The sequence below is a fragment of the Gavia stellata genome, chromosome 6 (genome assembly GCF_030936135.1).
Source record: "Gavia stellata isolate bGavSte3 chromosome 6, bGavSte3.hap2, whole genome shotgun sequence".
Taxonomy (NCBI): domain Eukaryota; kingdom Metazoa; phylum Chordata; class Aves; order Gaviiformes; family Gaviidae; genus Gavia; species Gavia stellata.
Genome location: NC_082599.1, coordinates 36,637,946 through 36,665,750, shown reverse-complemented (window position 1 = coordinate 36,665,750; position 27,805 = coordinate 36,637,946). Strand labels below are relative to the sequence as shown.

Below are 27,805 nucleotides of genomic sequence, written 5' to 3'. Positions count from 1 at the left end.
TTAGTCAAAAGGAACCTCATCACAGCTTGTGGAGAGCAGAGTGAATTCAGTGCTTCCCTTTGTACCTGTGAACTTAACCTGCTAAACGTTATTACACACCCCTACTGGGCTCGTCATATTGCAAACGGGCTCCTGAGGGCTTCCTCAGGAAAACCGAGGATTCTCCCAGAAGAAGCAGGGCAGAGATACAAGGGAATACTCTGCTGGATCCTGGTGGAGGGGGAGGAAGCAGTAGTGCTTCTTCATATACTTCATCAAAGAAGTTGCTGGTGTTTTCTGAGAGAAGACTCTCGATGCTAAGAACCAGAGCTTCACTGGGCAGAAAGTACAAGTCTTGGTGCTTTTCTCTTGCACAGCAGAGCAGCTCAGAACAGAGGCAACTTGTTCAGATATAAATGCCTGCATGGTGTTCTAGAGAGCAGAGGATTTTATACTGACCTAATATAGCACCTCTCCTCACAAAGAGCTAATCAATCAGTGTTGAAATACAACTTCACTGAAGCGAAAGGAGGACTAAAGCATTTCCCCTCAGCACAGAGGTAGAAAGACAAAAATCATGGCAATTAAGGAAAAAATAATCTTCTATGAAAAGTATCATAGGTTTAATATCATCCTTTTCAGAGTGGGACTGGAACTTTACAGTGTATCCAAATTCACCAAGTGAGACTTTCACAAGTGAGACTTCCTGAGTGCAAGTCCAAACTTTCTCCTCCCATTACTTGAAAGTTTATTTCTAGCTCCTGTTCATCAGTAATACAAAGCAACAGTATCACACCTCTTTAATCAGCCTCTTTTTTTTGTTTTATTTTGTAACCTGGTACAAATAACCAGTAGCAGTAGTAAAAGCAACCATTGTTTCCTGTTGACGCTTGCCAGAATTAGGCAGAACTCACCTATGTTTCCTCCTTAGCATCCAGATGCGCTAACAAAACCTTTTGATATTTGGTATTTTATCCCTGTATCTTCCCCTAGAAGCTCAAATACAAAACATGATGCTGCTGCATGACCTGCCCCACTACCATAGAGAAATTGAGGGAACTGAAATCCTATCAAGAACCTCTGAGTCCAATGAGGTACTAACTCCACTTCAAATTCCTTCTTGTCCAACTGTCTCACATGACAGTTAAGAACAGAACTCGTAAAGGTAAATAATTCCATTAAGAGTATTCGATATCCATCTGCTATTACCAAAAGTATTTTCTAATGGTTATGTTTTTCTGGCAAGACACAATTTTTTCTTTTTGTTTTAATGAAACAAAATGTTTTCTACTTTGTGCAATAGTCTGCCAGTTCCCTGGGAAATATGTTGATTACACCTGAAAGAAGGACTGCTAAAATACGTTATAGTGTGGCTTTAGGGCTCAAAATCTCCTGAAATAACTATCATAAAGAATAAAAACAACATGTATATTGTATTTCTAATTTGGAAAAAATGAGCATATTTCACAAAACGATCACCAACATTTATCATGTTATTCTTTGATTTACTCCTGGTTTGAATCTTTTTTTTTTTTCCCCCCTAGATTACAGGTTGACCTAGAATTACTGAGATAAACTTTAAAATTAAAATTTAAAATTACAGGAAGTCTGCATTTTGCTTTTGTAGTCATCAATGTGTAATCAGGAAGTTTCAGGAATCAATGCATTTTTACTGTATTTTACAGGCCCAATTATACTGCCAGCTGGGGAGGCAGGATATGGCAGAATCCCTGCAGTTTTTAAAGTTCTGGAAAGCTGAATCTCCATGCTGCTCAGCACTTACGATAATTTTTTTTAATCTAAATTTCTATTTTTTACATACGTAATAGATTCCAGAGTTAGTCTCAAGTCCTCTGGTGTTCTTTCATGTGAGATTTTATCTCTTTTGTTAGCAAAATCAATTCTTAGTTTCCATCCTACTGACAGCCTTCTGGTTTACTACTACTGCTAACTTCTTACATTATTTGTAATGTCTCATATCCAACATCTGAATTCCAGTCAGAGTGTGTTGATATTATTGGATTATCACACTTGTCAAACTGCGTCTTGATGCCTCCCACTTATGTATCTTCCCTGAAGCAAGGAATTTGGGTGAATTTCCATCTGAACTGTTTTAACTATTGACAGACTTGAAAGTTTACTGAATTATAGGCCTGATCTCAATTTTAGTGAATGTACAGGAAAGATTCATGTTGGCTACACAGGATACCCAGCAAAAGGAAAAACTAAGCTCAGAACAGGCTGCGATGTCAGGATCTGAACACACTAGCAAAGCATCTTTCAGATGACATCTATGTTAGACCCAACTCTGAAACACAAACAAGAAATAAGCATGTCCAGGTCGTAGCATTTCTCTTCTCTGTGAACAGGAAAATCTGTATTATAATACAGGCAGTAAGCTACGTAAACGTAAAGACATACTCACACACTGCTAATGTAAACACACACTCACATGAACTTACCAATTTATACCTGAAAAGAAGGTGGCTGCATGTTTTACAATATCATACATGTTTTTTAAATGGTGCATTTTTTTCTAGTTGCATAATTACAAGAAAATAAATAAATAGAACACAGTTGTTCTCAGCTTTTAAAAATTCTTCATCCATGAATTTTATTATGTTATCATCTTGGACTAGAATATTTGTTACCAATATTTGCATTGATAAACAGTGCCTGTGAATAACCAGAGGCACATATGTGTATTTATATAATGCTAGGTTATATATATACAAAGAAGGTACCCTAAGGATTTTACCCTATGATCAGATAGTCAGATTCAGCATTGATATACTAAGATGATGCATATAGTTATTTATATGTTTGCTGGGCAAGAGTTGATTAACAAAAAGTTCAGCAATTCCCACCCCCCAAAAAATTCACTGAATTCCAAAACAGTATGTTGCTCAGTGACTATGTCTACGTTAGCAAGTATTGTGGACTACAGGAGAAGATGTGTAGAGTGAAACAGTTGCTGCTGAGGATCTGAGGTCCAGAAAAATGCAATTCAGGTGCTCTTTACTTTGTATTACCTCTAGTGTGATTCCAGGGCCTGAGGGTCCATTTGCGGCTGTGGTGCCCTCCTGGTGTGTTCCTGGAGCACATCTTCCAGTTAATTTCATCCAGAAGGAACCCAGTTCATGTACTCCAAGACCAAGGCACTGCAAAATAGAGACCATTGGGAGATTCATGTCAAAAGTGCATTCCTGATCCAAATTAAAATGCCAGTGTGAATGCACCCTATGTGAACTCATACAGAGGCAGGTCCTAATCCTATACCTCTAAAAGAACTCTCTTTCCACAGACTTTCTGGAAGCTGTTGGCAACACACCCCCTCAGATGTGTTGGCTTCATGCACTGATCAGATCAGTTACTGGAGCCCTTCACAAACTCAGAATCTAAGACACTGTATTCATACACTCTGGTTTGAGCTCCCCACAACAAAACAAATTTGAAGGGAAAAATGTAACTTTTTGAAATAAAGGAGGCACTAGCAAACTAACGTTCTGATCCCAGAATGTTATCTTTTTTCTTTGTTTTGGTCAGAACAGAAGAGCCAGAAAGCTGGAAGTTGGCTGTCAGAATTCAGAATAAATCTACAATTCTGGAAGTTAGAAATGGTAATAGTTTCTATCAAATCACTGAGACTCTTAAGGAATATTGCTGAGACTCTTAAGGAATGTTGAGGATACACTCTTCAAAACTTTGTTCACCCTTGCTCTCATTTGATATTCTCTGGGCAGAGACATTCTTTAGTGTGTCCTTGAGATCTTCAGTATCACTGGATCAATATCAGCTATAAATGTTTCTTTGTGAGAAGGAGACTTGGAAACATTTTGAGCTTAACAAAGTCCTGTTTGGGCTGAATGGATGATCAGACCTTTGTGTGGAATGCTTCTCTTTTCTGTCTAAGATAAAGTGGTTGTTCTGCAACTTAGTAACCTATAGATAGCAGTTAACAGGAATGATTTATTAATGTTTCCAGTGAGAGTCAGCTTAATGAATACAAACAGCACAGCCATGCAGGTGACTTGGCATCTGCCTGCCTACTTTCAGAAAGCGCAAACGGGGCTTTAGACAGAACTTAAGAAATGGATGCTTGAGTTCCTTCAGAAACTTAAAAACAGAAAAGCTTTCTGATAATCTGTGGCATATCAGATCTTTATTTTGGTTCATCGTACAATACAAACACATTGCCCTTTGCACCCTGGCAAAATGGATGAGAGAACAGCATCAGGCAGCAGCAGAGTGGTGCTGAACCACATGGAAGGAACTACATGATAGGAGGGCACTGCGTTACCAAGAAACCAGAGAGAAAAAACACAACACAGCGGCACTGTCTGTGTCTTGTAGATCATGATCTCTTCCATAGATTTCCCTAAGATCTGTTCAGATATCTAGGACTCTGCCACAGTTTGAGTCTAAATGTTCTCTGAGAAGAAGTTTTTGTAGCCATTCTTTTTTCTTCCATAAAAGCCTATCCTCATAACAAAGGTCAGGATTGTAATGTTCATTGAAATGCTCATAGCCACATAATAATGAGCCTACTTCCCCTCACATTTTAGGAGATGTGGGCTCAGGGATGTTATTCTACCTTTGAATGAATGTAAGACGAAGTCAGAATTAGGGGAACCTTACACCTGAAAAACACCATAAGCCTGAATCTAGCTAGTACCTGCAGAGTGGCACTTTTTCCCAGTATAGTTTCATAAAAAACACCCTCTCCCTCCATCTCCGAAGCAATGATCAACACTAGGAAAGATCACTAACAAACATCTCTGTTTAAACAAGGATTTCTTTAGCTGATACACCTCGCTCCATCGGGAATCACACATCCAGAAATCCAGAGCAACACCATGCTCTGGAGCACAGGGCAGAGAAACTCAAGGTAATTGGGAGCACGTTGGAATATCTGCATGATTCACCACAGCCCGTGCTGTGATAGGAGTGCAGTGGCTACACCACAGTCAACAAAGGCACTCCTACTGGTCTGCAGCCATGTCCAGCTGCTTCACTCATCAGTAAAGAAACACCCAATATCAGAAATAGATGGTAGTACAGATGAGGTCTAGCCAAAGCAAGCATCAGGGCCACTCATTGATGGAAGGGCTGACAACAAATGCAGACGCGGCTGCTGGTTCCTAACTCATTCACCTAAACATCACCCTCTCTAGTTTCGTATGAATGAAGACAGCACACCAGTAAAACATCCTGAGGGTGACCGTGGCCATCACATACCACAGCAGTTCATTACTTCCTTGAGAAGGTTTTCAGAAAATCCTGGACAACCAAGTCAAATTTAAATAACTCACTTCGGCTCTTACAGAATCATAGAAACACAGAATATCTCAAGTCAGAAGAGACCCATAAGGATCATTAAGTCCAACTCCTTGCTCCTCGCAGGACTTATCTCCTTAATAATAAGATGGTTGGCATGTGTTCTCCTGACTGGAAAACTGCTGTCACCCAAAAGAAAAGGAAGCTTTAAATTATCTGTGAGTTTGGTGTCCATCTTTGCAACACTGTAAACCAGAACTATGCAAGGTGATCATGCATCTAAACACATCGAACTGCTTGATTTCAAATGACACAGATGTATGGAAATGTACTGAATATCCTCAGCAATGAGCACGTCCATGTGAAGTGCCTGACGCAGTTTGCATTCAATGTGAATTACAGCTACTAAACAGTAACATTTCTCACCCCTGTCTAGAGATGGAGAGGGGAGGTTTTCAAAGGCAGAAATAACAAATTCTGAAATCAGTGGGAATTAGATGCTAAAGCTTCCATCTGTGCCATTGCATGTATTCGCTGTCCATATGCCACTTATGTAGTACTGAAGGGACAGTGTGGGGATCTACGTGCTGGCAGCTAAGACAGAGTTACACTCTAAGATTTACATCCTGCATGTATCTATCACCTTCTTTCTTCCTCTCACTGATCAAAACATAATAGACTTGATTCAACCTTCATTAAACAATTGTCAATCACCGTTGTGCTTACTTCTCCTAGTGCCAGTTCACCATAATAGCATTACCCAGAATAAGGCTGAGTAACTCAGAGCCAAGAAAATAAAGCCAAGTTGTCATTGTTCAAAAGACTTCAAGTAACCATCACTGTTGCTGCCATTAAAGGACATTTTGTGGGTTTTTTTTTTCTTTCAGATATAAGAGTTCAGGGAATCCCTTCACTGCTGCAAGCAGAAACGTAGCATGGAGGAATTGCACTACCTGTACTGCCAGAAGACCACAGGGCAAAGGACAAGTCTCCATGTACATTTGTTAAAGGACATCAACCTTATGGTAGTGGTGTAGACCCTTGGCCAAGATAGGATAGACATATACTTCTCACAGTCAAAATGTTTAAGTAAGTGAAGCGTTTTTAACAGGAATAGCAACAGACATCTAACAGGTTAGACAGCAATGTAGACTGAGATGTGCAAATATCTGCATTCCAAAAATGGGAAATTTAAGCTTCTACTCTTTTCACGATGCCCTAAATATCCATGTGGGAATATACTGGTACCCACAAATCTTCACACAGTGTTTTGCTGAAACACTTAAAAGTTCCAAATTTCCATATTTATTTTTTGCCCATCATTTGATAATTATTCACTGTTGGCTGTTGTCCCAAACACCCTTCCTGACCTTAAAAATGTCACTACTGGCCTAATTTACAGCATCCACAAATCCCGTAGGCATAAACATGAAAAGTCAGTGCTCAGCTTTTCCGGAAAGCTATTGTAAGAGAAGAGATCTGTCTAGACAACAGCTGAGGGGAAGAACTCTGAGATATGCTTTCTGAGTCAGGCCTCCTAGACTCTTACCACAACCGATTTCTTCTTTAGAATATATTGGGGTTGGTGCCACTTCCACTAAAACCAGTTCCAAAACTTCTTGTCCATCATGATAGCATTAGTTAAAAAAAAAAAAATAAAAAATAGACTTACTAGCTGATAGATAGATAGGCAAATGATGATGCCAAATCTCTGTTATTGAGACACTCAAATACGTTTCAAATCACTGTTACTGACTTACAGGAAAGATTTGAAGGCAGAACATACTGCTGCTTAGGGCTGACTTGGAGAAGTGCAAGGATAGCACTCAGCCCTGCAGGCTTCCCTGGAGAACTGGAATGGAGAATGCAGACTAGGCATCTGCACGGCTATCCAAAGGTTAAAACAGGACTCAAAGACTGGAAACATGCATTCCTGCCCTTGCTCTCCCCTGCGTTATCATGAACTAGCCTCTCTGTAAAATGATCACAGAATCATAGAATATCTTGAGTTGGAAGGGACCCATAAGGATCATCAGGTCCAACTCCCTGCTCCTCACAGGACTACCTAAAACTAAACTATATCACTAACAGCGTTGTCCAGATGCTCCTTGAACTCTGACAGGCTTGGTGCCGTGACCACTTCCCCGGGGAGCCTGTTCCAGTGACTGACCACCCTCTCAGTGAAGAACCTTTCCTAATGCCCAGTCTGAACTTTCCCTGACACAGCTTCATTCCATTTCCATGTGTCCTATCGCTGGTCACCAGAGAGAGGAGATCCGCACCTCCCCCTCCACTGCCCCCCTTGAGGAAGTTGTAGACTGTAGGTCACCCCTCAGCCCTCTCTTCTCCAAGCTGAACAAGCCAAGTGACCTCAGCCTTTCCTCTTAAGTCTTGCCCTCGAGACCTTTCACCATCTCGTCCGCCCTCCTCTGGACACACTCTAATAGTTTGATATCCTTCTTACATTGAGGCGCCCAAAACTGCACACAGTACTCGAGGTGGGGCTACACCAGTGCAGCGTAGAGTGGAGCAATCACCTCCCTCGACCGTCTAGCTATGCTGTGCTTGATGCACCCCAGGACATGGTTGGCCCTTTTGGCTGCCAGGGCACACTGTTGACTCATATTCAACTTGCCATCAACCCAAACCCCCAGATGTCTTTCCACGGGGCTGCTCTCCAGCCTCTCATCCCCCAATTTGTACGTATAACCAGGATTACCCCGTTGCAGGTGGAGAATCCAGCACTTGCTCTTGTTAAATGATGCTGATGGGACTTCCATCCCAGAAGCACGACAAGGTGCTGTGATCCCACAGTGTTAGGATCGGTGCAAGAATGTATAATGAGCTTGAAACAAGAATTTTCATTGCTCTTGTGTTTTTCTTTTCTCAATATGCAATCCCTTGGATTATTTGTTGTTCAGGTACACTGGTGTAGAGCCCCTGATCCATCCAAGTGAATCCCACTCTGAAGAGAAAAAGAGGTCCAGAAAGAAGCCTTCCCTTTTCCACAAGGTGGAAAATGCCTAGGTGGCATATAGTCTGTGTAGCTGTCTTTACATTCCTACCTTCACACTGCAAGCAAGCAAATGTTTTGACCAACTCAGGCATAGTACCTAATGAGAAGGTAGATGAGTCACAGCGACTACATGCCACATCTCAGAAAACCAACTTAGCAGTCAGAAATGGAGAAGAGGTTTGCGAGCTACTTTATAAACCTGTGTTCATGACATCCATTTGTTGTCTTGGGCAACTCTCACAGTAAACTGATACTGCAGAAGAGTTGTTCAAAGCATAGCCAGATGCTCACAATCCTGATAGTGCAAAATAAAGTAGCCTTTCCTCCACACTAACTTTCAGTATTACACAGATTAGCTTCCAGTTAGGTAGCAGAGCTACAGTATCCTCCAACGGCACCACCTTCACTGATCTCAATGAAACCTACCAGAGATACAGGCTAGAAATTAATTAGAAACTTACTCTAGTGCAAACAATTATAGAGGAGAAAGCTGAAGTGTGCAGATGCAAATGAAGTATTTTCATGGCTGTGCCTCTGATAGCACTGGCACAAATTTCAGCGGGGGAAGTATGAGAAGCCTAAATATGTTTATAATACAGCTTGTAAATAAAACTTCAGGAAATATCCACAGTAAGCATAATTTGATTTTTATGGAGCAAATACTGCTTTTTCACAAAAACCATACAAAAATACTTAAATAAAATCCCACAGTTAGGGTTGATTTAAATATAACCTTCTAGTAAATAAGACATTATTAGATTATGTTGATATTGGTATTTTCTATATAAGTGCAGGATTTTGGGCTGTGAAAGTATAGTACACAGGGCAAGCACCAGAGTCACAGACTCTGTGGTTCTAAAATTACCAGTGCACAATGCTAATGTGGGAAAGTGCTTAAAGAGGAAAGAGAAGACAATAACCATTCTGAACTCGTGATTAGACCCAGAGTATTATGAGCATATTCCCGTTGGACTGTGCTATAACCCCAAGCCTTGGGAGCCCACTGAGCCAGCCATAAAAGTCAAACAAACCTCTTATGATTCAGCATAATTTCTCTCCCTTTCTTGCAGCCAACATCTCTTTTTCAGCCATGAAATTAAGGCCACCCATTCCTTTTAGCAACAGACACTTGATTAGACCCTTTGGGTCAAGCTCGGCTTTAGCAAGGCCAGGTCAGAAATATAAGGCTATTTCTAATACCAGGAAAATCCTACTGGTTATGGCTGATTTTTCCAACCACATTTCCTTCATTTTGGCACTACCATTTGCTCTCTATTCTGTTGTGGTTTGTTTGGTTTTTTTACCTGATGTCCCACACTAACTGCTTTGTTTTCCATTGTCTAAACTCAAAGAAAGGTATGGTGCTGTCGTCTGTTCAGACTCTTTTCAGTGAAAAGGACCATGCAGTTTGGCTGGATTCTGGGACCCCTTTGGCATCAGAAGGAGGTGAAAGTGATCCCTATAACATAGGAATAACTTAACTCCTTATAGGAACAAAAGTTGGAGCCTACGCCCATTCAAGGCTTTCCTAACAGCTCCTAGTGAGTGTTAGGAGTGCGTGGTGAGGAGCTGTAAGGGCCAAGCCTTCCCAGAGGGAAATACTCAGCATTCTCAGGAACTTTGGATTCAGGCATGGGTGCTCAGAACCTCCAAAATCCAGCCCTGCATGACTTAGATCTTGAAACTGAGGATAGATTTCCACACTGGTAGCATCTATGAGTTTTGATATTAAGGGTTGTCTGAGAAATCAAGACAAAAACATATCAATTGATTTGGATTTTTATAAGCAAATAGAGCAGTAGCTTTCTACATTATGCTTTCTCTTTGCACAGAGGCCTTCCCACTGAGCAGTACTACGATGTCACCCAGCTGAAAAAAAGTGATGTACATATGAATGATGAGCTGTAAGATTAAACTGTGTGTTAACCAGATTGTGAATTTAGTGAATATAACAGCAAACTAAATACTCATTCCACTCCGGTGATATTACACACATATGATACGAAGTGCAGATATGGTATCAAATCTGAAGGGCCATGTACTGTAAAAGAGGATTAGCTAGTAACAAAGGAGAGCAAACACAGTTGGGAATGAAATTCAGAATATGGCGTTGTCTCTCTTCAGTCTCGTATCTCTTCAACAAGAGTCTCTGAGTTTGCTTTACGGGTTGTCCATACTTATCAACTTGTAATACTCAAAAATAATAGCCGTTCTACTAGTTAGAATCCAGATTAAACTGAAGTAACTGAAGTGACCATGACACTATGTGTATTTCAGTCCATTTTTCTGATGTATATATATAGATAGATAGATAGATGTATTTTTGGAGTATTTTTGGAGGATGTTTGGCAAGGGTTATTTTTCTCACTGCTTCTGTTCAAGCAATATCAGATTGAGTGAATTTGGATGCTGCTGGAGTTCTGCAATCCAACATTTTGCCACTTGATGGCAACAGCAAAACACTTAAATTTGATCAAACTACCTAGATTTTAGATTCAAAAAGCAGAAAATGAACAAGTTACACCTCTCATATTAGCATTGATAACTACAGCATATTAGAAACCTGAGAATAATTCTGCGATGATTTCTCAGTTATCTTTATAGGGCCGTGAGGCACATTGTTTGACCCCATCACTCTCCCTTTAGCCTTTCTGCATGTGAGTTTCCTGCTCCTCATTTTGTGTAAACTCAGACACTAGAAAAGCAGGAGAGCTACACAAGGAAACCTGCAACCCTGCTCTTTGTAATCCACGGCTTTTTGCAGGGTTCTCTCTTTATTACCTCATTACAGCATGCAGCACAAGCCTACGAGAGTGTACAAGCCAAAACTCCTTTTTACTGGGACAACCTATGGCCTTTGACCAGCAACATACGTTAGAAGCATTGGCTGTGCTGCTTCTGCAGGATTTGATTACAAGCTACAAGGAAATAGCAAGTTTCCCTGCAAGTTTCTTCCTATAAGTTTCCTAAGTACTAAGTGACAAGAACTGGCCCATGCACTTTTGTAAGATAATGGAGCACTTTTAAAGTTGTTTTAAAACCAACATCCATGCAAAGTGGGCACTCTCATCTTGCATAGTCAAGCTAGGTGGTTCTGCTTCATTACCTAATCCATCCCCAAGAAAGCTCCATTGACTGTAGTGGAATGATGCTGGGGAACAATTTGGTCCACGGTGACTTGCTAGTCAAATAAGTGCCCTGTTACATGACATTTATATTGGTATCCCTGAAACAGCAGAAACACAGGCAAATTGTGGAGTAAAATTAAAAACTGTGCTTCGCATGGGGTAAAAGGCCTTCCGTGTTTTCAGTAATTCCTAGGCTGGCCAACCTCAAATGCTTCTTGGTTAAGGATGCTCTGGGACCCATTGACTTCATAACAAGAGTGCTCCTCATGCCAGTTGCTCACCAGAATGGATCATTCGTGTACACAGGCTGAGGTAGAGATCATGGCACCCTTCTGGGCATTTGCTTCCTTAAGAGGAAGCAACCAGGGACTGCTGTGACTCTATGCCCTTGTGCCAGCTGTATAAGGAGGAAGGAGGTTTTACACAGGAGCAGATCAAACTCTGCCCCCATACATACTGAAAAGTACAAGACTTTGGACTCTGAATATTTGATCAACAGCACATTGATACACATTCTCCATTATTCTGCACTCACATCTTAACCTGAAACATGCTGGGTCTCTGAAAATATTTTATGGTCTATTCTTTGTCCTAGTTTGAGTGTTTTCTTTTCCTATAAGGTTGTATTTTCTCAGTCTTTGAAAGACTTTTAAATTGGAGGAAAGAATATATCCTTTAAAACAAAAAGTGAAACACACACAAAACCAAAAATCTTCCACTTTCATAGTCCAAGGTCTTTCAGAGCAAATACTCTTCCTGCTGTCAGGGACTATTGAGTGGTGACAGCCACATGAACCTTTCCTGAAAAATACCCTCCAAGTGGTGCTCTGCAGGCCTACTTGGGGGATAGTAACACTCAGTTTATTTACCTTATAGCCTGTGAGGGCTCCTTTGAGCCATTACTGTCTTTTGTGGGAAATGAATTACCAGGTATTTGCAATAACTCCTACACTTTCAAGGGACAACTATGCCTTTGCCTTAAGTATGCCCACTACATATCCTTGTGCAGTTTTTCACTAGAATGAATCACTGTTTTTGTGCAGATGTGCTTTTGTAAGTGCTTTAGCAGTGGGTCACACACATATGCCCTCCCAGTCAAATGTACTGGAGAAAGTAGTTGCCTCCTCCCATCTAAAGGTGTAATGAGTCCTCAAGTTCACACCAAACAAGACTGTAAAATCCTGAAAGGCCTTGAAAAACACCCTTCAGCCATTGCCAAGGATCCTAGTTCTACACACACACTCTCTACATCAGGCTGCAGTGCTTGCAATGTTTGCGGTTGTCCTTCCAAAGACAAGTCACACCAATGAGGTTTCCGGTGGGTTCAGTGACAGCACAGAATGAATGAAAACAGGCTTTTTTCCACGTGGGTTTTAATCTGCTTTCATTGTTTATCATGCCTCACAGCACTTCCATTCCTCTGGCTGTCCCTCAGGTGGCTCCCTGACCTGCAGCTCCCTGACCAAGCAGGTTTTAAGGTTAGGCGAGGTAAGTGATTGCCTCCCTTTGAAAGAATAAAGGGCTGCAGAGAAAGCCAATTTACACATGTGAAATGTTTTATTCTCCAGTCATAATTTCCTTCCGGTTAAAACTGGCAAGAGTGATACATCCCATTCTCTTAATAATTTACTGAGTACGTGGGAAATTCACAAGAAAGAGCAGCAAAAAGTTCTCTGGCCTGATCTAGAAAAGAAGCTGAAGGTCATGAGGCTCCCCACACTGCATCACTCTCAGGCCAACACCACACCTGAGAGAAGAAACAGCTCTTCAGAGGCTCCTACCATGTGTTGGAGAGTAGAAAAATAGTGGTAGTGTGGTGCTTGGCATTACATTGGGAGAGGAGCCACAGAACAACTGCAGGCAAAGCCAGTGTTTCCATAAGGATAGTCTCTCTCACGTGAAACTTGGTTTATGCCTATTTTACCAAAAAGTGTTTGATGAGTGCCCACAGTGCACTCATTGCTAAGGAAATGGGATGGTGTCCATGTGGACCACTCCCCGAATTTGTTCTGGGGCTTTCCAAACTGGAAGCATAAATCCCTCCAGCTTGAGTCTGACTTCTTTTCAAGAGATTGATAGACTCCATATACTCTGGGGACTGAACATAAAGGGGCAGATAACATAATACTTAGCAACTGTTTCTTGTATGATACTGGCAGACTCTAGCAAAAGTCTACTAGAACTCCAGTGAAAGCATCTCAGTGCCAAATTTGGAAAAGCTGCTATTCCTTTCTTCCTTTCCAGCCAGAGCTCTGCCTTTCTATACTGCCATTCTGGGTGGCTTCAGGCTTGACTACCCAGTTTAAGTTTTAAAAATACAAGGAACACTCTAAGCAACTGTCCACCTCTGAAAATGCAAAGCTTTGCTGGCTGTTACAACCTGAGCTCACAAAGCTTCTCTATATCATGGTAGAGTCATGAAAATGCATGTTCATCCTTATTTTATTTTTGCCTTAACTTTAGATGTTATAATGAAAAGTGTTCTACAAAGGTACTTCAGCAGTTCTGCCATGCCAGCACACAAAGCAGACTGACTGTCTTTATTTTTGCATATTTGTATCAGGAATATGTCCAATGAATGCAATGAAGAATGTAACAATTCACATTGTAACACAATGTGAATGGAAATGGAAATTGAAAATACTTCTTAGTGTTTATTTTCAATTCACACTGTGTTACAATTGCAATATACAGCACCAGTAGACATACAGCACCAATTCTAACTGTAGAAATGGAAAATCAATTAGAAGTATCTGTGGAATACACTTTCAAAGACTGCTGTTCTGTAAGTATGGATATTCTGTAAAAGCTTTCCCTTTGCAAGACAGACACAAAGTTTGAATCAGAGTCCCAGGTCATTATAAATGTAACAATATACAAATAGTTGTCAGAACCCAACACGTTGATTAAATCCTGTTATCTTTGTAGCATCACACATTAAAAGCAGATCTTTTGTTCAGCTTAGTTGAAGCATGAGTTATGCTGTCACGGTAACTTCTGAGATATTGCACCTCATGTTGATTGCTCTGAGTCCCATGGCATCACAGCACAGATTTCACAATTAAATGTATGACTTCTGCATGTTGTATCAGAACATGTGAACAAAAGTGATCTGGCACTTCAAGTTTATCTTCAAAACACCCATGCCAGTATGGAAAGAAATAAGCACAGGACTATTTAAATTCTTTGAGCAAGGGGGCATATTTCCTCTTTGTACCTGTACAACACCTATTTTTACGGAGACTAATTCAATGCTGGAGTGGCCAAGTTGCAGTTCTTGAGTCACAGGTGACTTGAACAAAGCTTGGGTGCAGCTCCCATGCCACAGCTATGTCATTTACCCGGCTACTGAGTAATCACCAGCCATGTGAGGAGGAGAGTTCCCACAGGAACTGCTAAGGCTGAAATGATGGAGTTCCCATGGGGCCCATTAACATCCCACGTGGCCCTGTCCTCAAACTGAGCAAGAGGAGGAGCCCTGAGAAGTTAACACCATTTCCTGTTTGGAAGCTAATCTGCAACATCCCTCTCCTCACTGAGAAAAACGAGGGGGCAATATGAAATTCTGGTATATGGCTTGTAGAATCAAGAAACTTGGTGTGGTCGCTGTACAAATAATAAAGCTTAAAAAAAGACTACCAGCAATCAATCTCTCCTACCCATATCCGGTTAAAACGCTTTCAAGTAAGACCTGGTAATTAAGCTTTCCTCATGAAATGCATGAGATTTTGGAGCTCCAGGTGAACCACTTAGATTAGTCCAGTAATATTGTCTTTCATGCTTTTTTATTTTTATTTTTTTCATTATACCACAGAGAACCATTAAGCAAATAAATTAATTTTTTAATCTTAGACATTTTTCTGACTTGGTACAACTGCCAAGAGACTCTTAGCTAGCCTCAGTGATGAAATTCTTGTCCTTTGAAGTTAGGGCTTTCTTTTGATTGCTTTTTTAAAATAGATTTGAAGCTGTATTGGGTCTGGCTGAGATGGAGCTTATTTTCCTTGTAGCAGCCCTCATAGTGCTGTGCTTTGTATTGGTAGCTAGAAGGGTGTTGATAAGACTCCAGTGTTTTGGCTACTGCTGAGCAGTGCTCCACAGCATCAAGGCTGCCTCTCCAACATTCCCCCCTTACCAGTAGACTGGGGCTAGGCAAGATCTTGGAAGGGGACATAGCCAGGACAGCTGACCCAAACTGACCAAAGGGATATTCCATACCATATGATGTCTGCTCAGCAATAAAAGCTAAGAGAAGAAGAAGAAAAGGGGGGGGTAGAGGGGGGTGTGGGGGGGTGGGCATTCATTATTACATTTCTCTTCCGGAGCAACCGTTACGTGTACCGAAGCCCTGCTTCCCGGGAAGGAGCTGGACATCGCCTGCTGATGGGAAGTAGAGAATAAATCACAAAATCACAGAATCATTAAGGTTGGAAAAGACCTGTAAGATCAGCAATTCCAACCACCAACCCAACACCACCATGCCCACTAAAACATGTCCCACAATGCCACGTCCACACGTTCCTTGAACACCTCCAGTGATGGTGACTCCACCACCTCCCTGGGCAGCCTGTTCCAGTGCTTCACCACTCTCTCAGTAAAGAACTTTTTCCTAATATCCAGCCTAAACCCCCCTGGCGCAACTTGAGGCCATTTCCTCTTGTCCTCTCGCTAGTCACTTGGGAGAAGAGACCAACATCCACCTCTCTGCAACCCCCTGTCAGGTAATTGTAGAGAGTGATAAGGACTCCCCTCAGCCTCCTCATCTCCAGACTTGAACAACCCCAGTTCCCTCAGCCGCTCCTCATACGACTTGGGCTCCAGACCCCTCACCAGCTTCGTTGCCCTTCTCTGGACACGCTCCGGCAACTCAATGTTTTTCTTGCAGTGAGGGGCCCAAAATTGAACACAGGATTCGAGGTGTGGCATCACAGGGGCACGATCACCTCCCTGCTCCTGCTGGCCACACTGTTTCTGATACAGGCCAGGATGCCGTTGGCCTTCTTGGCCACCTGCGCACACTGCTGGCTCATATTCAGCCGGCTGTCAATCAACACCCCCAGGCCCTTTTCTGCCAGGCAGCTTTCCAGCCACTCGTCCCCAAGCCTGTAGCATTGCATGGGGTTGGTGTGACCCAAGTGCAGGACCCGGCACTTGGCCTTGTTGAACCACATACAATTGGCCTGGGCCCATCGATCCAGCCTGTCCAGATCCCTCTGCAGAGCCTTCCTATCCTCAAGCAGATCAACATACCCACCCAACTTGGCGTCGTCTGCAAACTTAATGAGGGTGCACTCAATCCCCTCGTCCAGATCATTGATAAAGATGCTAAACAAGACCAGCCCCAATACTGAGCCCTGGGGGACTCCACTTGTGACCAGCTGCCAACTGGATTTAACTCCATTCACCACAACCCTTTGGGCCTGGCCTTCCAGCCAGTTTTTTACCCAGCGAACAGCGTACCCGTCCAAGCCATAAGCAGTTTCTGCAGGAGAATGCTGTGGGAGCACTCAATCCCCTCATCTAAATCAATAAAGATATTAAACAGACCTGCCCCAAAACTGAGTCTTGGGGGACACTGCTTGTGACCGGCTGCCAACTGGATTTCGCTCCATTCACCACAACTCTCTGGGCTCGGCCATCCATCCAGTTTTTTACCCAGCGAAGAGTACACCTATCTAAGCCACGAGTCGCCAGCTTCTCCAGGAGAATACTGTGGGAGACAGTGTTGAAGGCTTTACTAAAGTCCAGGTAGACAACATCCACAGCTTTTCCCTCATCCACTAGGCGAGTCACCTGGTCATAGAAGGAGATCAGGTTGGTCAAGCAGGACCTGCCTTTCATGAACCCGTGGTGGCTGGGCCTGATCCCTTGGTTGTCCTGCACGTGCCCTGTGAACGCCCTCAAGACGAACCTCTCCATAATCTTCCCCAGCACCGAGGTCAGGCTGACAGGCCTGTACTTCCCCGGATCCTCCTTCCAGTCTTTCTTGTAGATGGGCGTCACATTGGCAAGCCTCCAGTCATCTGGGACCTCCCCTGTTAACCAGGACTGTTGATAAATGGTGGAGAGTGGCTTGGCAAGCTCCTCCGCCAGCTCCCTCAGTATCTTTGGGTGGATGCCATCAGGCCCCATAGACTTGCGAGTGTCCAGGTGGTGTAGCAGGTCGTTAACTGCTTCCTCCTGGATCCTGGGGAGTTTTATTTTGTTCTCCATGCTTGTCTCCCAGCTCAGGGAGCTGGATACCCTGAGGATACCTGGTCTGGCTATTAAAGACTGAGGCAAAGAAGGCATTAAGTACCTCAGCCTTTTCCCCATCCTTGGTGACAATATTCCCCCCCTCCTGCATCCAGTAAAGGATGGAGATTCTCCTTGGCTCTCTTTTTGTGGTTAATGTATTTGTAAAAACATTTTTTGTTATCTCTTACGACCGTGGCCAGATTGAGCTCTAGCTGGGCTTTTGCCTTTCTAATTCCCTCTCTGCATGACCTAACAAGATCCTTCTACTCTTCTTTAGTTGCCTGTCCCTTCTTCCAAAGGTGATAAACTCTCCTTTTTTCCCTGAGTCCCAGCAGAAGCTCCCTGTTCTTTTGTTTTCCCTTGCTTCCATGCACGGCCTTTGCTTTTGCTGTATTAAACTGCCTTTATCTTGACCCACGAGGTTTTTTTTCTTATTTTCTCCCCCCGTGTCCTGCTGAGGAGGGGAGTGACAGAGCAGCTTGGAGGCACCTGGCATCCAGCCAAGGCCAACCTACCACAGAAGCATTAAAAAAGTCTCCATGGTAAAATATAAATAATTTATCAGCATGGAATGAATAAGTGGAAGTAGAAACAGGACATGTTTTCTGTTTTGCATTACTGATAAAAGCATTTATTTTTACTAATAGCACATACCATTGTTAATTAATATAGAGCTTATTACACAAAAGTGTAAGCGGACAGATTTTTCCCTCGCTTCTTTTAAAGGGACATTCTGCACATCACTTGTTCCTGGTGCTTTTTCAGTCTTTGGCACCTGGCAACACGAAACATTCCTCATGGAATGAGTGGTATCAGTAAGAATATTGTCTGCACTGCTTACACATTGATTTGTCCCTAATGTACATTGATTGCACTGATTCAGATAAAATGTGGGAGGTGCAAATGAACATGGGTCACTTCAGGTAACTTATTTTTCTTCCATGATATAGGCTTTGTAAACCACCAGACAGTTTGGCTATGTAAGTACATTTCACCTATATTGTATCTTATCTTTCCTTAGTGAAATAAAAAGGCAAGTTGTTCCTCTTACAGCCATAATTGCACAGTGCAGGTTCCTCTGCGATAAGCAGCAGCGCTACTAGGCAAAAAAACTCTGTCGAATGAAGCACGTAATGATAGGTTTAGCAAGTTAGCAGTGTTTGCCTAGCACACCCACTCTCCTAACAAATTCTGGTCTTGCTGACTTGCCTATGGACTAATTGGGTTTTCTCGGCTGTGTTGTTCATGGCCTCTTTACCTAATGTGAATTAAAGTGTTTGGGAGCATCTACCAAGCACAGCTAAGGGAGCTAAAGTATGTATAAAGTAGATTTATGAGAGAGAAGCCTCAGAAAAGCCCTTCTTGGTAAGACATCTTGTTATGTCATGATGCACAGCCTCAGGAATGAAATTAATCTGGCTCCTGTATAAGGTTGTGACTTTGCTTTATACAGCATTTGGGGAAAGGCATGTGCTCTCAGTAAGCTGCTGTATGCAGTTGTGGTAAAGTTTAGAAGACTAGCTAGTCTCTCTCACTGGAATAAACCACTGCTTTTAATTTTCCTCAGAAGATTTCAGGATTCACCTGATTTTAGTAAGTTTTTTAATTATTCTATCATGAAAAACTGAAAACTGAAAAGAACAGCCACAGTAATGTGGGTACTCCATGAAATCCTGCTTCTCAGTATCCCATAAAACTCTCCAGTTTAGCTTTATCCTCCTTCCTCACAGAAATAAATGTCTTCTTAGAGGCAAATTTTGATTTCACAAGAACAAACTCAGTTACTATTAATTGGAGCTATGCAAGGATCAGAAGTCCACATTTTCCTTCCCTTAAGTCACATAAAAGTGAATGCGAATTGCTATGTCTGATTATGTACAAAAGCTGCAAGGGAATCATCATTGCGAATTCTTTGCAGGGTGGAAGCAAGAGGGGATTAAAGAACTAAGATATTGCCTTTCTGATTCTCACATCTCTCCCATTTCTTGCAAAGTGTTATATTTAATGCTAGAACTCTGTGAAATGCAAAATAAGGAAATTTTCTTTCTTTCCGTCCTTCTTCCTGTCAACTCAAAACAATCCAAGACCACTTTGCCTGCCATTTCCCATCTCTCATCCCTATCAAACACACATCTCTAGGTACGCCGTGTTCCCAAACTTCAGTTCACCTGAGGATAGAGTCACAGAGATTGAGGCAAGCAGTCATCAGCCTTTCCATCCCAATATCCCCACAAAGGCTTTTGATGTGGTTGTGCTGAGGAAGACCAGACGTAAGACCGCACTGTGTTGGTTTACCATTTATTCTTGAAACTTACTTAGAAACACTACTGAAGTCATGACTCTTCTCTACTGAAGCTACCAGGCGCCGGAGCAGAGATTCCCCTGCAGCCCGTGGTGAAGACCATGGTGAAGCAGGTTGTTCCCCTGCAGCCCATGGAGGTCCACAGTGGAGCAGATATCCACCTGCAGCCCGTGGAGGACCCCACGCTGGAGCAGGTGGATGCCTGAAGGAGGCTGTGATCCTGTGGGAAGCCCATGCTGGAGCAGGCTCCTGGCAGGACCTGTATACCCGTGGAGAGAGGAGCCCACGCTGAAGCAGGTTTGCTGGCAGGACTTGCGACCCCGCGGGGGACCCACGCTGGAGCAGTCTGTTCCTGAAGGACTGCACCCCGTGGAAAGGACCCATGCTGGAGCAGTTCGTGAAGAACTGCAGCCTGTGGGAAGGACGCACATTGGAGAAGTTTGTGGAGAACTGTCTCCCATGGGAGGGACCCCACGCTGGAGCCGGGGAAGAGTGTGAGGAGGAAGAAGCAGCAGAAACAACATGTGATGAACTGACCGCAACTCCCATTCCCCGTCCCCCTGCGCCGCTCGGGAGGAAGAGGTCGAAAAAATCGGGAGTGAAGTTGAGCCCGGGAAGAAGGGAGGGGTGGGGGGAAGGTGTTGGTTTTTTTAAGACTTGGTTTTACTTCTCATTACCCTACTCTGATTTTGATTGGTAATAAATTAAATTAATTTCCCCAACTCAAGTCTGTTTTGCCCATGAAGGTAACTGGTGAGTGATCTCCCTATGTCCTTATCTCGACCTACGAGCCTTTTCCTCATACTTTCTCTCTCCTGTCCAGCTGAGGAAGGGGAGTGAGTGAGCAGCTGTGTGGTGATTAGTCCGGCTGGGCTTAAACCACGACACTGCCATACCTTGCTGAGGACAACAGAGGTACTCCAGAAATGAGAGCTGAATGATTTAAAGTATTTTATCACTACACAGATGGTAGAACTTAACTCTTCTTATCCCTTACAAAGACTGAGATGAAGCCCTACACATTCATTATTTACAGAACACCATGTAAGCCATCCTGATGTGTTTGTTTTTAACGCCGGCACCATTTTACCCTGGGAGTGTTTTACATAATATATTGGAGGAAAAGGGCATGAAATCTATGTTCTTACTCTGCTTTTCCCTGGAGGCATTCTACTACATTGGGATTTTGACAGGTACTTCATTTTCGAAGACTTTAAAGATGACCTGCATGAACTAATGAGGAGTCCTTGGCAGCTGCTGACCACACAGGGTTATGGGGAATTTGGGATAGGAGAAAGCCAGCACCTCTGTGTGCCATGGCAGTGCTTGCCAGGAAGGGTTTGGCAATAACTGTGTGAAGCAGAAAAAGCATGCACTGGCATGGAGAAGAAGCTTTTCAGCAGAGTAAAAGCTGATAATGTTAAGTAGGAGGTCAATTAGTACTAATTAGCTGCCATTCGCAGTCATCGGCACAGTGTTTACAGTTACATATATAACTGGGTACATGAGCCATTTTTAGTGGCATATTCATCCATCCAAACCCAAAATCTTTCAACAGAATATGTAATGCTAGAAGTAGTCATTTTTAGTCAGTTTTCATTGATCATTGGTCAATTTAAGAAACATTAATCATGTGTGGAGGTGGGCTTACAGAGCCTATTTTTGCACAATAGGAGGATCATCGGAGGCCAAGACCTATTTCCAGCAAAGCTTAGCAGGTTCAGAATTACTAGCTAAGGGGGCAGCTACCACTGCCACTTAGAAAATACCTTAACTTCATTTGCTGTTCCCTCCATATGGTTTGACTTCCTCTGAGATCAGGACACTCCAGTTCTCAGCGACTGAAGGAGAAATCTCTGGTTAAGTACAGATAACCCAGACCACACTCAGGTGACTTTTACCACTGGAAGGTTGTATTTAAAAGCTTTGTGCCTTTTCTACATCTCACCTTTACAAAACTCAGAGTAGCTATTATGTCGTTAATGCTGACAACATCATTGTGAGGTAAATAGGGAAACTGAGGCAGAAAGACTGGAGAGAAAAAGCAGTGATAGAACCAAGGTTGGAAATTAAGCTCTTCCAAGCATGCATTTTTATGAGACATCTAGTAGCACTCAGTTATTCCTCTGATGGTGACATTAGGAGTACAAAGCCAGCTTCACAATTCATCAAGCTTTATTGTTTGTTGTTGCTGTTCTTAAAAATCATGCACAGAAAATGCAGTAAGAATCCTCCCTGCTGGTGTGTGAATCAATCCAGAGCTCCTGCAATTGGCCATAGATAGACGGCTCTCTGCAGAGTCAGCTTTATCTGGTATAAGATCCAGCCCTCAGCTTCTTGTCACCACCTCTCTGCCTGAGACAGATCTGGTGGTGTAGATAATCACACTGAGTGCTTCCAAAAAGACAGCTGGGTTAACTTATGCTGATTAAATGGGTGACCCGATCTAACCCTGCTGATTTCATACCAAAAGAGTGAAGATGAGTTTTGTCTGCAGATCCATGAGGTCAGTCTACCAAGGTAGAAGAGACATTAGCAGCAGCTCACAGAAAGAACCTCTTCCACCAGCATACCTGCCTTTATAGTGAACGTATGTCTACAGCTTAAAATGCAGATCCATCTGTCATTCTGATCAATGGTGTTCCATTAGAACATATTAAATATTTCCCCTATAGGTAACCCATGTAGTCATGAAGTTGTCAGTACTCCCTCTGACTCCCAGAAAAAGGCTGTGCACTGTCCGGGACAGCACACATACTTCCAAGTACATAGTTCATACAGAAAAGAGCAAAGTGCCACCTTTTTTTTTTTTAATTAAACTTCTCTGCATCTCTTCCATGGGAGACATTTTTACAGAGAGCTCCTGTACTGTTCCAAACACTTGCAGACCATGAATTAGGCATCACACATACAAGAGCAAAAAGCAATATATAAATATATAAATATATAAACTAGCAGGCTGCCCTGTGATTGAAGTCCTTCAAGTACTAACTAGCTCTCATAGGACCTAGCCAAATAGCTCTGGAGATAAAAGAAGAACAAGAAGAAGCAATAATAGCTGCTGACCATACATTTGGGGCAGAGGGAGCTTCATTCAGATGCCCAGATTACGCTCTGCAGCCCTTCAAAGAAACGGGTTTGGGCAGCAGTAGAACTTTGCTCGTCCTTACCTCTCCACAAGTCCTGCCAACATACTGACAGGCTGGTATCTCTATTTCCATGTCTTCAAGAAAACAGACATCCTCTTTGTGGATGGTCTTTGACTCCAACCTTGCCTTCCTCAGTGTAATGATGGAGACTGGCCTGGTCCATAAAACAGAAGAGTGAATTTGTTCATGAATGATCAAGTTTCTACTATTCTTCAGCTTGGCTAAACACTAGTTCTCTTCCCAAAGGGATGTAGCCTGAAGTTTGATGACAGATAAAAGTCATGAATAGTGTAGGAAAAAAAAAAAAAGTAGTGAACAAAGAAAGATACAGCCTTTGTAGACACACAGTCTTATGGGTGTGGCAAGGGAAACAATAAGTGACAGTCCATTTTAAGGCAGTCTATAACTGTGATCACAAAAGAAAGCTCATATAGCACATAATATTCTGCCTAGGTATGGCTACCATGGAGAACTTGATTCCAAGTTACTCGAATTGAGTTCAGCTGAATTATGTACCTGCTGAATCCTCCACTTGAATACTAACACTGTACTGAAGACATTTTTCCACCACATTTTTACTTTATTAGCATTTACTAAACAGATAATTGGGGGAGGGGAGGGCAATGCGACATGTGTTATTTCAAACCTTTAAAATAGTCTTTTCCATCCAGCACACATATTTGGTTTATACCTTACCTATTTCTTCTTATCCTTCAGCTTCCTAAGTTCGCTGAAGAAAGGACCAAATATACTATCCAAATCCACCAAAGATAGTGGCCCCAACCTCCACTTCTAAAGACCTAAAACATAACCTCTCTCCAAGAACAACCAATATGGTACGAAACACTGAAAGGGCTCTGGTGATCACAACGTACAGTTGGGACTTCACAGGTAAGCATTTTTTGTTAAGTTAATTTACTTGGGATAGCAATGAAACACCAAAATTGTTAGCCCCTAAATTTCTCTAAGAAATTCATTTTTTGTCATTTAGTAACAAAGGCCAAAAAACCTGTAAATTATCTGAGATTTTTCAGGGGGACTGTGCATTAATTCTGATTTTCCTAACCAATAAAAATGTGTGATAATAAAATATGTCTCCATTAAGGAAGAGGTCCTATGAATCCCCTTACCCTGGATAACTATCACATGAAAGCAGTTGGCAGGTGAACTGGAGAACTAGGTGAAGACATGGAACTAGTAAGTACTGCATTTACTAAGAATCTTATGCTTCCACCACGAGTAATACTGGCAAGAGTATTACCAGATTCAGCTGGCAGAATTAAGCCTTCCCTTTGATAATACTTAAGCACAGGGCAAGGCTCGCTCTAAAATAGAGGCAAAAGTTCAGTGTACTAACTCAGTCCTGACACAGCTGGTCGACAGAATTTCTGTAATGGATTAAAGACTTGTTAAGGGTTTGCAGGGGGAAAGTTATTGTGATTATCTGCTTATTTTTTATCTTAAAGTTGCCACCAACACATGACAGCAATTCAAGCAACCTTTTGCCTTGAGAAGTATGAGTAACAGTCTCCATAAAACGAGTTGGCAGCTCTCATGTAAATGGTGCAGCGCTGCAGAGATTGAAACATAGTGGCTAGATGTTCAGCTGGTGTTAATCAGGACAACCCCACTGAACTCATCAACTTACTGTCTTTATTGCACATTGTGTATTTGATAAGTAACCTATTACCACTGCAGACTATTGCCTCCTTACTAACTATACCAGTTTAAGTTTGGCAGAGTTTCTATGATTTGTCCTCCTCCACTTACATGAGTGATTTGTGTTTCTTCCTTCAGTGTGCATCAGTAACATTATCAAGTTCTATTTTAATGCAAAGATTTACTCTAAAGAATGTATAAAACTGTATTGTAAAACTCCATGTTTACTGTCTTCAATAATTTTTATATTCTGTTTGGCCTGTATAAAAGCAAAAAGATACTATTTGTATTAAATGCTACTCATGCAAACGAAGCATAACGTGGTATACAAGCATAGCAAATCAAGTTCGGCTGCTTTTTGCTAATGCATCATTACCTTTAATGGCTTAAACCATTCAGCGAAACCTGCACATTGTCATGCAGAGTACATACACAGGTCTAATTCATTCTAACTGACTAAGCAATTCTGCAGGTAAAACAGAAGGAATGGATTCCTGCTCACCCTTCTACAGCACTGCTGGCTTTACAGCACTTCCAGGTTCAAACTGCACAGACATACAAGAAGCAGGGCAACTAAGTAAGATGCTGTCATTTTCTTATAGTCCAAAAATGTTCCTGGATAAGAAGTCCCAAAATTGTCCTGCTTTTTTTCTATTGGATTAAAAAAAAAAACCAAGTAAGGAAATCCCTTTCGAAACGGCACTTACAAGTTTCTGATAATTGAATCCTTGTATCTGAAATGGAAAAGTTATCTAGCTTTTTCTCCAGTGTGATGAAGAAACAAATGTTTCACTTTCTGATGATGAACACTTTAAAGAGCACTTTCAACAGCTTGTCTCTGGAAATGAAAATCCAAACTAGCAGCTTACATTAATTCAAAACTGAGCAGTTTTATTGCCCTCTGGCTTCCAACGTGTGATCGGCAGAGGCCTACCCGGGGCCATGCTGATTTATCTGAACAACATTATTTCACTTAAAGCATACATATGTTAAATATCAAACACTCAGACTGTTCAGCACAGTAACTGTCCATTCTTTGGCTATAAGACTCAAATGTACTTTATGTTTGAACATTTCCTATACAATGCAGCTTTGACTCTGCACCAGTCTCTGAAGCCTGAACAGTACAAATGATTAATACAGGGTAACAGTATTCAAGCAGTAGGTCAAACTGTGGTTGAGAAAGCTAAAAAGCCACATGCCAGTGAGCATCCTCAGTCCCACTTGCAACAGTACCTAAAAGAAGTTAAAAACACACTAATGCAAGTCACAGTTTATACTATCATATTGCTTACAAGACCACAAATGGAAAGACAGATGCTTACAGAAGAAAGGAGAGCACAAGACATCTATACCCATTTATATCTTATGCATTGGGGTGGAACAGAATATTTTCTTTTCCAAAGCATAAAGACTGACTCGAAGCTCCCTATGTGGCAGGGCATTAACGAATGTCTGGGATGCTTCCCTTTGCCTGGGAGACCCCTAACTGAGCCACTTCACTAGTCTCAGGGAATGGTCTGCTAAAATAAGCAGTCCCTGCTAAAATAAGAGACTTAGATGACAGTGTAAATCCTGTTACTTCCTCCATATAGAAGGAAACATTTCTGGCTAGTCTCTCACAAGGGAGACCTCTTGAAGAGTGCACTGCATTTTTATTTCAAGGTCAACATCCCCATGAATCAATTCTGCAAGAACAGTACTCCTCCAGGCCTCAGATGCCCCCGCCTGTATGCAGGGTTGCTACTGTTGGAGCCAGCTACTCAGGCACAACGCTGAGTATAACAAAAACAGTGGCCAGTCGGGGTCAGCAGCATAAAGTGACAGAAAGCACAGACCAGAAATGGGATGTGAGCCAAGAGCAGGCCATTCTGTCTCAGACATGCTACCAGAAAGTTCATTATCTGGATACAAGGCCGCCAATAAACAAACTTCAGAAAATCACTGACAGATTGCAAACAGAAGCATTGTACATGGGGCAATTTTCAGGAAGGCCTGAACTTGAATCCCTTCCAAAATCTGCATGTTCCCTTTCCTACGAAGAATTCAAGCCCAGACATTTGGATCAATATGTGCCCTTGTGGCCAAGAAGGCCAATGGCATGCTGGAGTGCATCAAGAAGAGTGTGGCAAGCAGGTCGAGGGAGGTTATCCTCCCCCTCTACTCTGCCCTGGTGGGGCCGCATCTGGAGTACTGTGTCCAGTTCTGGGCTCCCCTGTTCAAGAAGGACAGGGAACTGCTGGAGAGGGTACAGCAAAGGGCTACAAAGACGATTAGGGGACTGGAACATCTTTCTTATGAGGAAAGGCTGAGGGACTGGGGTCTGTTTAGTCTGGAGAAGAGAAGGCTGAGGGGGGATCTTATGAATGCTTATAAATACTTACGGGGTGGGTGTCAGGAGGATGGGGCCAGTGACAGGACAAGAGGTAATGGGCACAAACGTGGTCATAGGAAGTTCCATCTAAACATGAGGAGGAACTTCTTTACTTTGAGGGTGGTAGAGCACTGGAACAAGCTGCCCAGAGAGGTTGTGGAGTCTCCTTCTCTGGAGAGATTCAAAACTCGTCTGGACACATTCCTGTGCAATCTGCTCTAGGTGAACCTGCTGTGGCGGGGGGTTGGACTAGATGATCTCCAGAGGTCCCTTCCAACCCCTATAATTCTTTGATTCCGTGATACGGGAAAACCCCAGTTAGTCTAAGTAAGCGAAGCTTACCACTGGATGTAAACAGGGAAGCAGAATTTTGTTGCACGAGCTTTGGCATTAAGAAGCATGTCAGCCTGCATGGAGACCAGAGGACAGGCCAAGAGAGACAGCACTGCCTGATCCCTAGCTGTGAGGTTCCTTGGCACCAGACAGCACTGCTTGATCCCTAGCTGTGAGGTTCCTCGGCACCAGACAGCACTGCTGGAGCTGCAGCATTCCTTCTCTAAGACAGCAGCACAAAAATGTTTTCATGATTCCATAAGAGGAGAAACAAAAGACCTCAGAGATAACATTACTGAGGGAAAGAGACACAAATTCTATGGTTTCAATGCTTTCTGTTTCTTTGACTGA

The 27,805-nt window shown here is 42.5% G+C and overlaps 1 protein-coding gene across 1 annotated transcript; it reads left to right on the top strand.

Annotated features, from left to right (window-relative positions):
- The first annotated feature begins 980 nt into the window (after positions 1-980).
- On the top strand, positions 981-27,805 carry SPMIP4 (sperm microtubule inner protein 4). The gene is given in 15 exon segments (XM_059819121.1): positions 981-1,122; positions 3,029-3,037; positions 6,151-6,177; positions 6,180-6,303; positions 10,102-10,176; positions 18,588-18,617; positions 19,723-19,907; positions 22,615-22,707; positions 23,881-23,979; positions 24,194-24,285; positions 26,343-26,454; positions 26,602-26,839; positions 27,444-27,481; positions 27,484-27,573; positions 27,606-27,805. Coding segments are annotated over 15 exon segments (1,545 nt in total). The 5' UTR covers positions 981-989.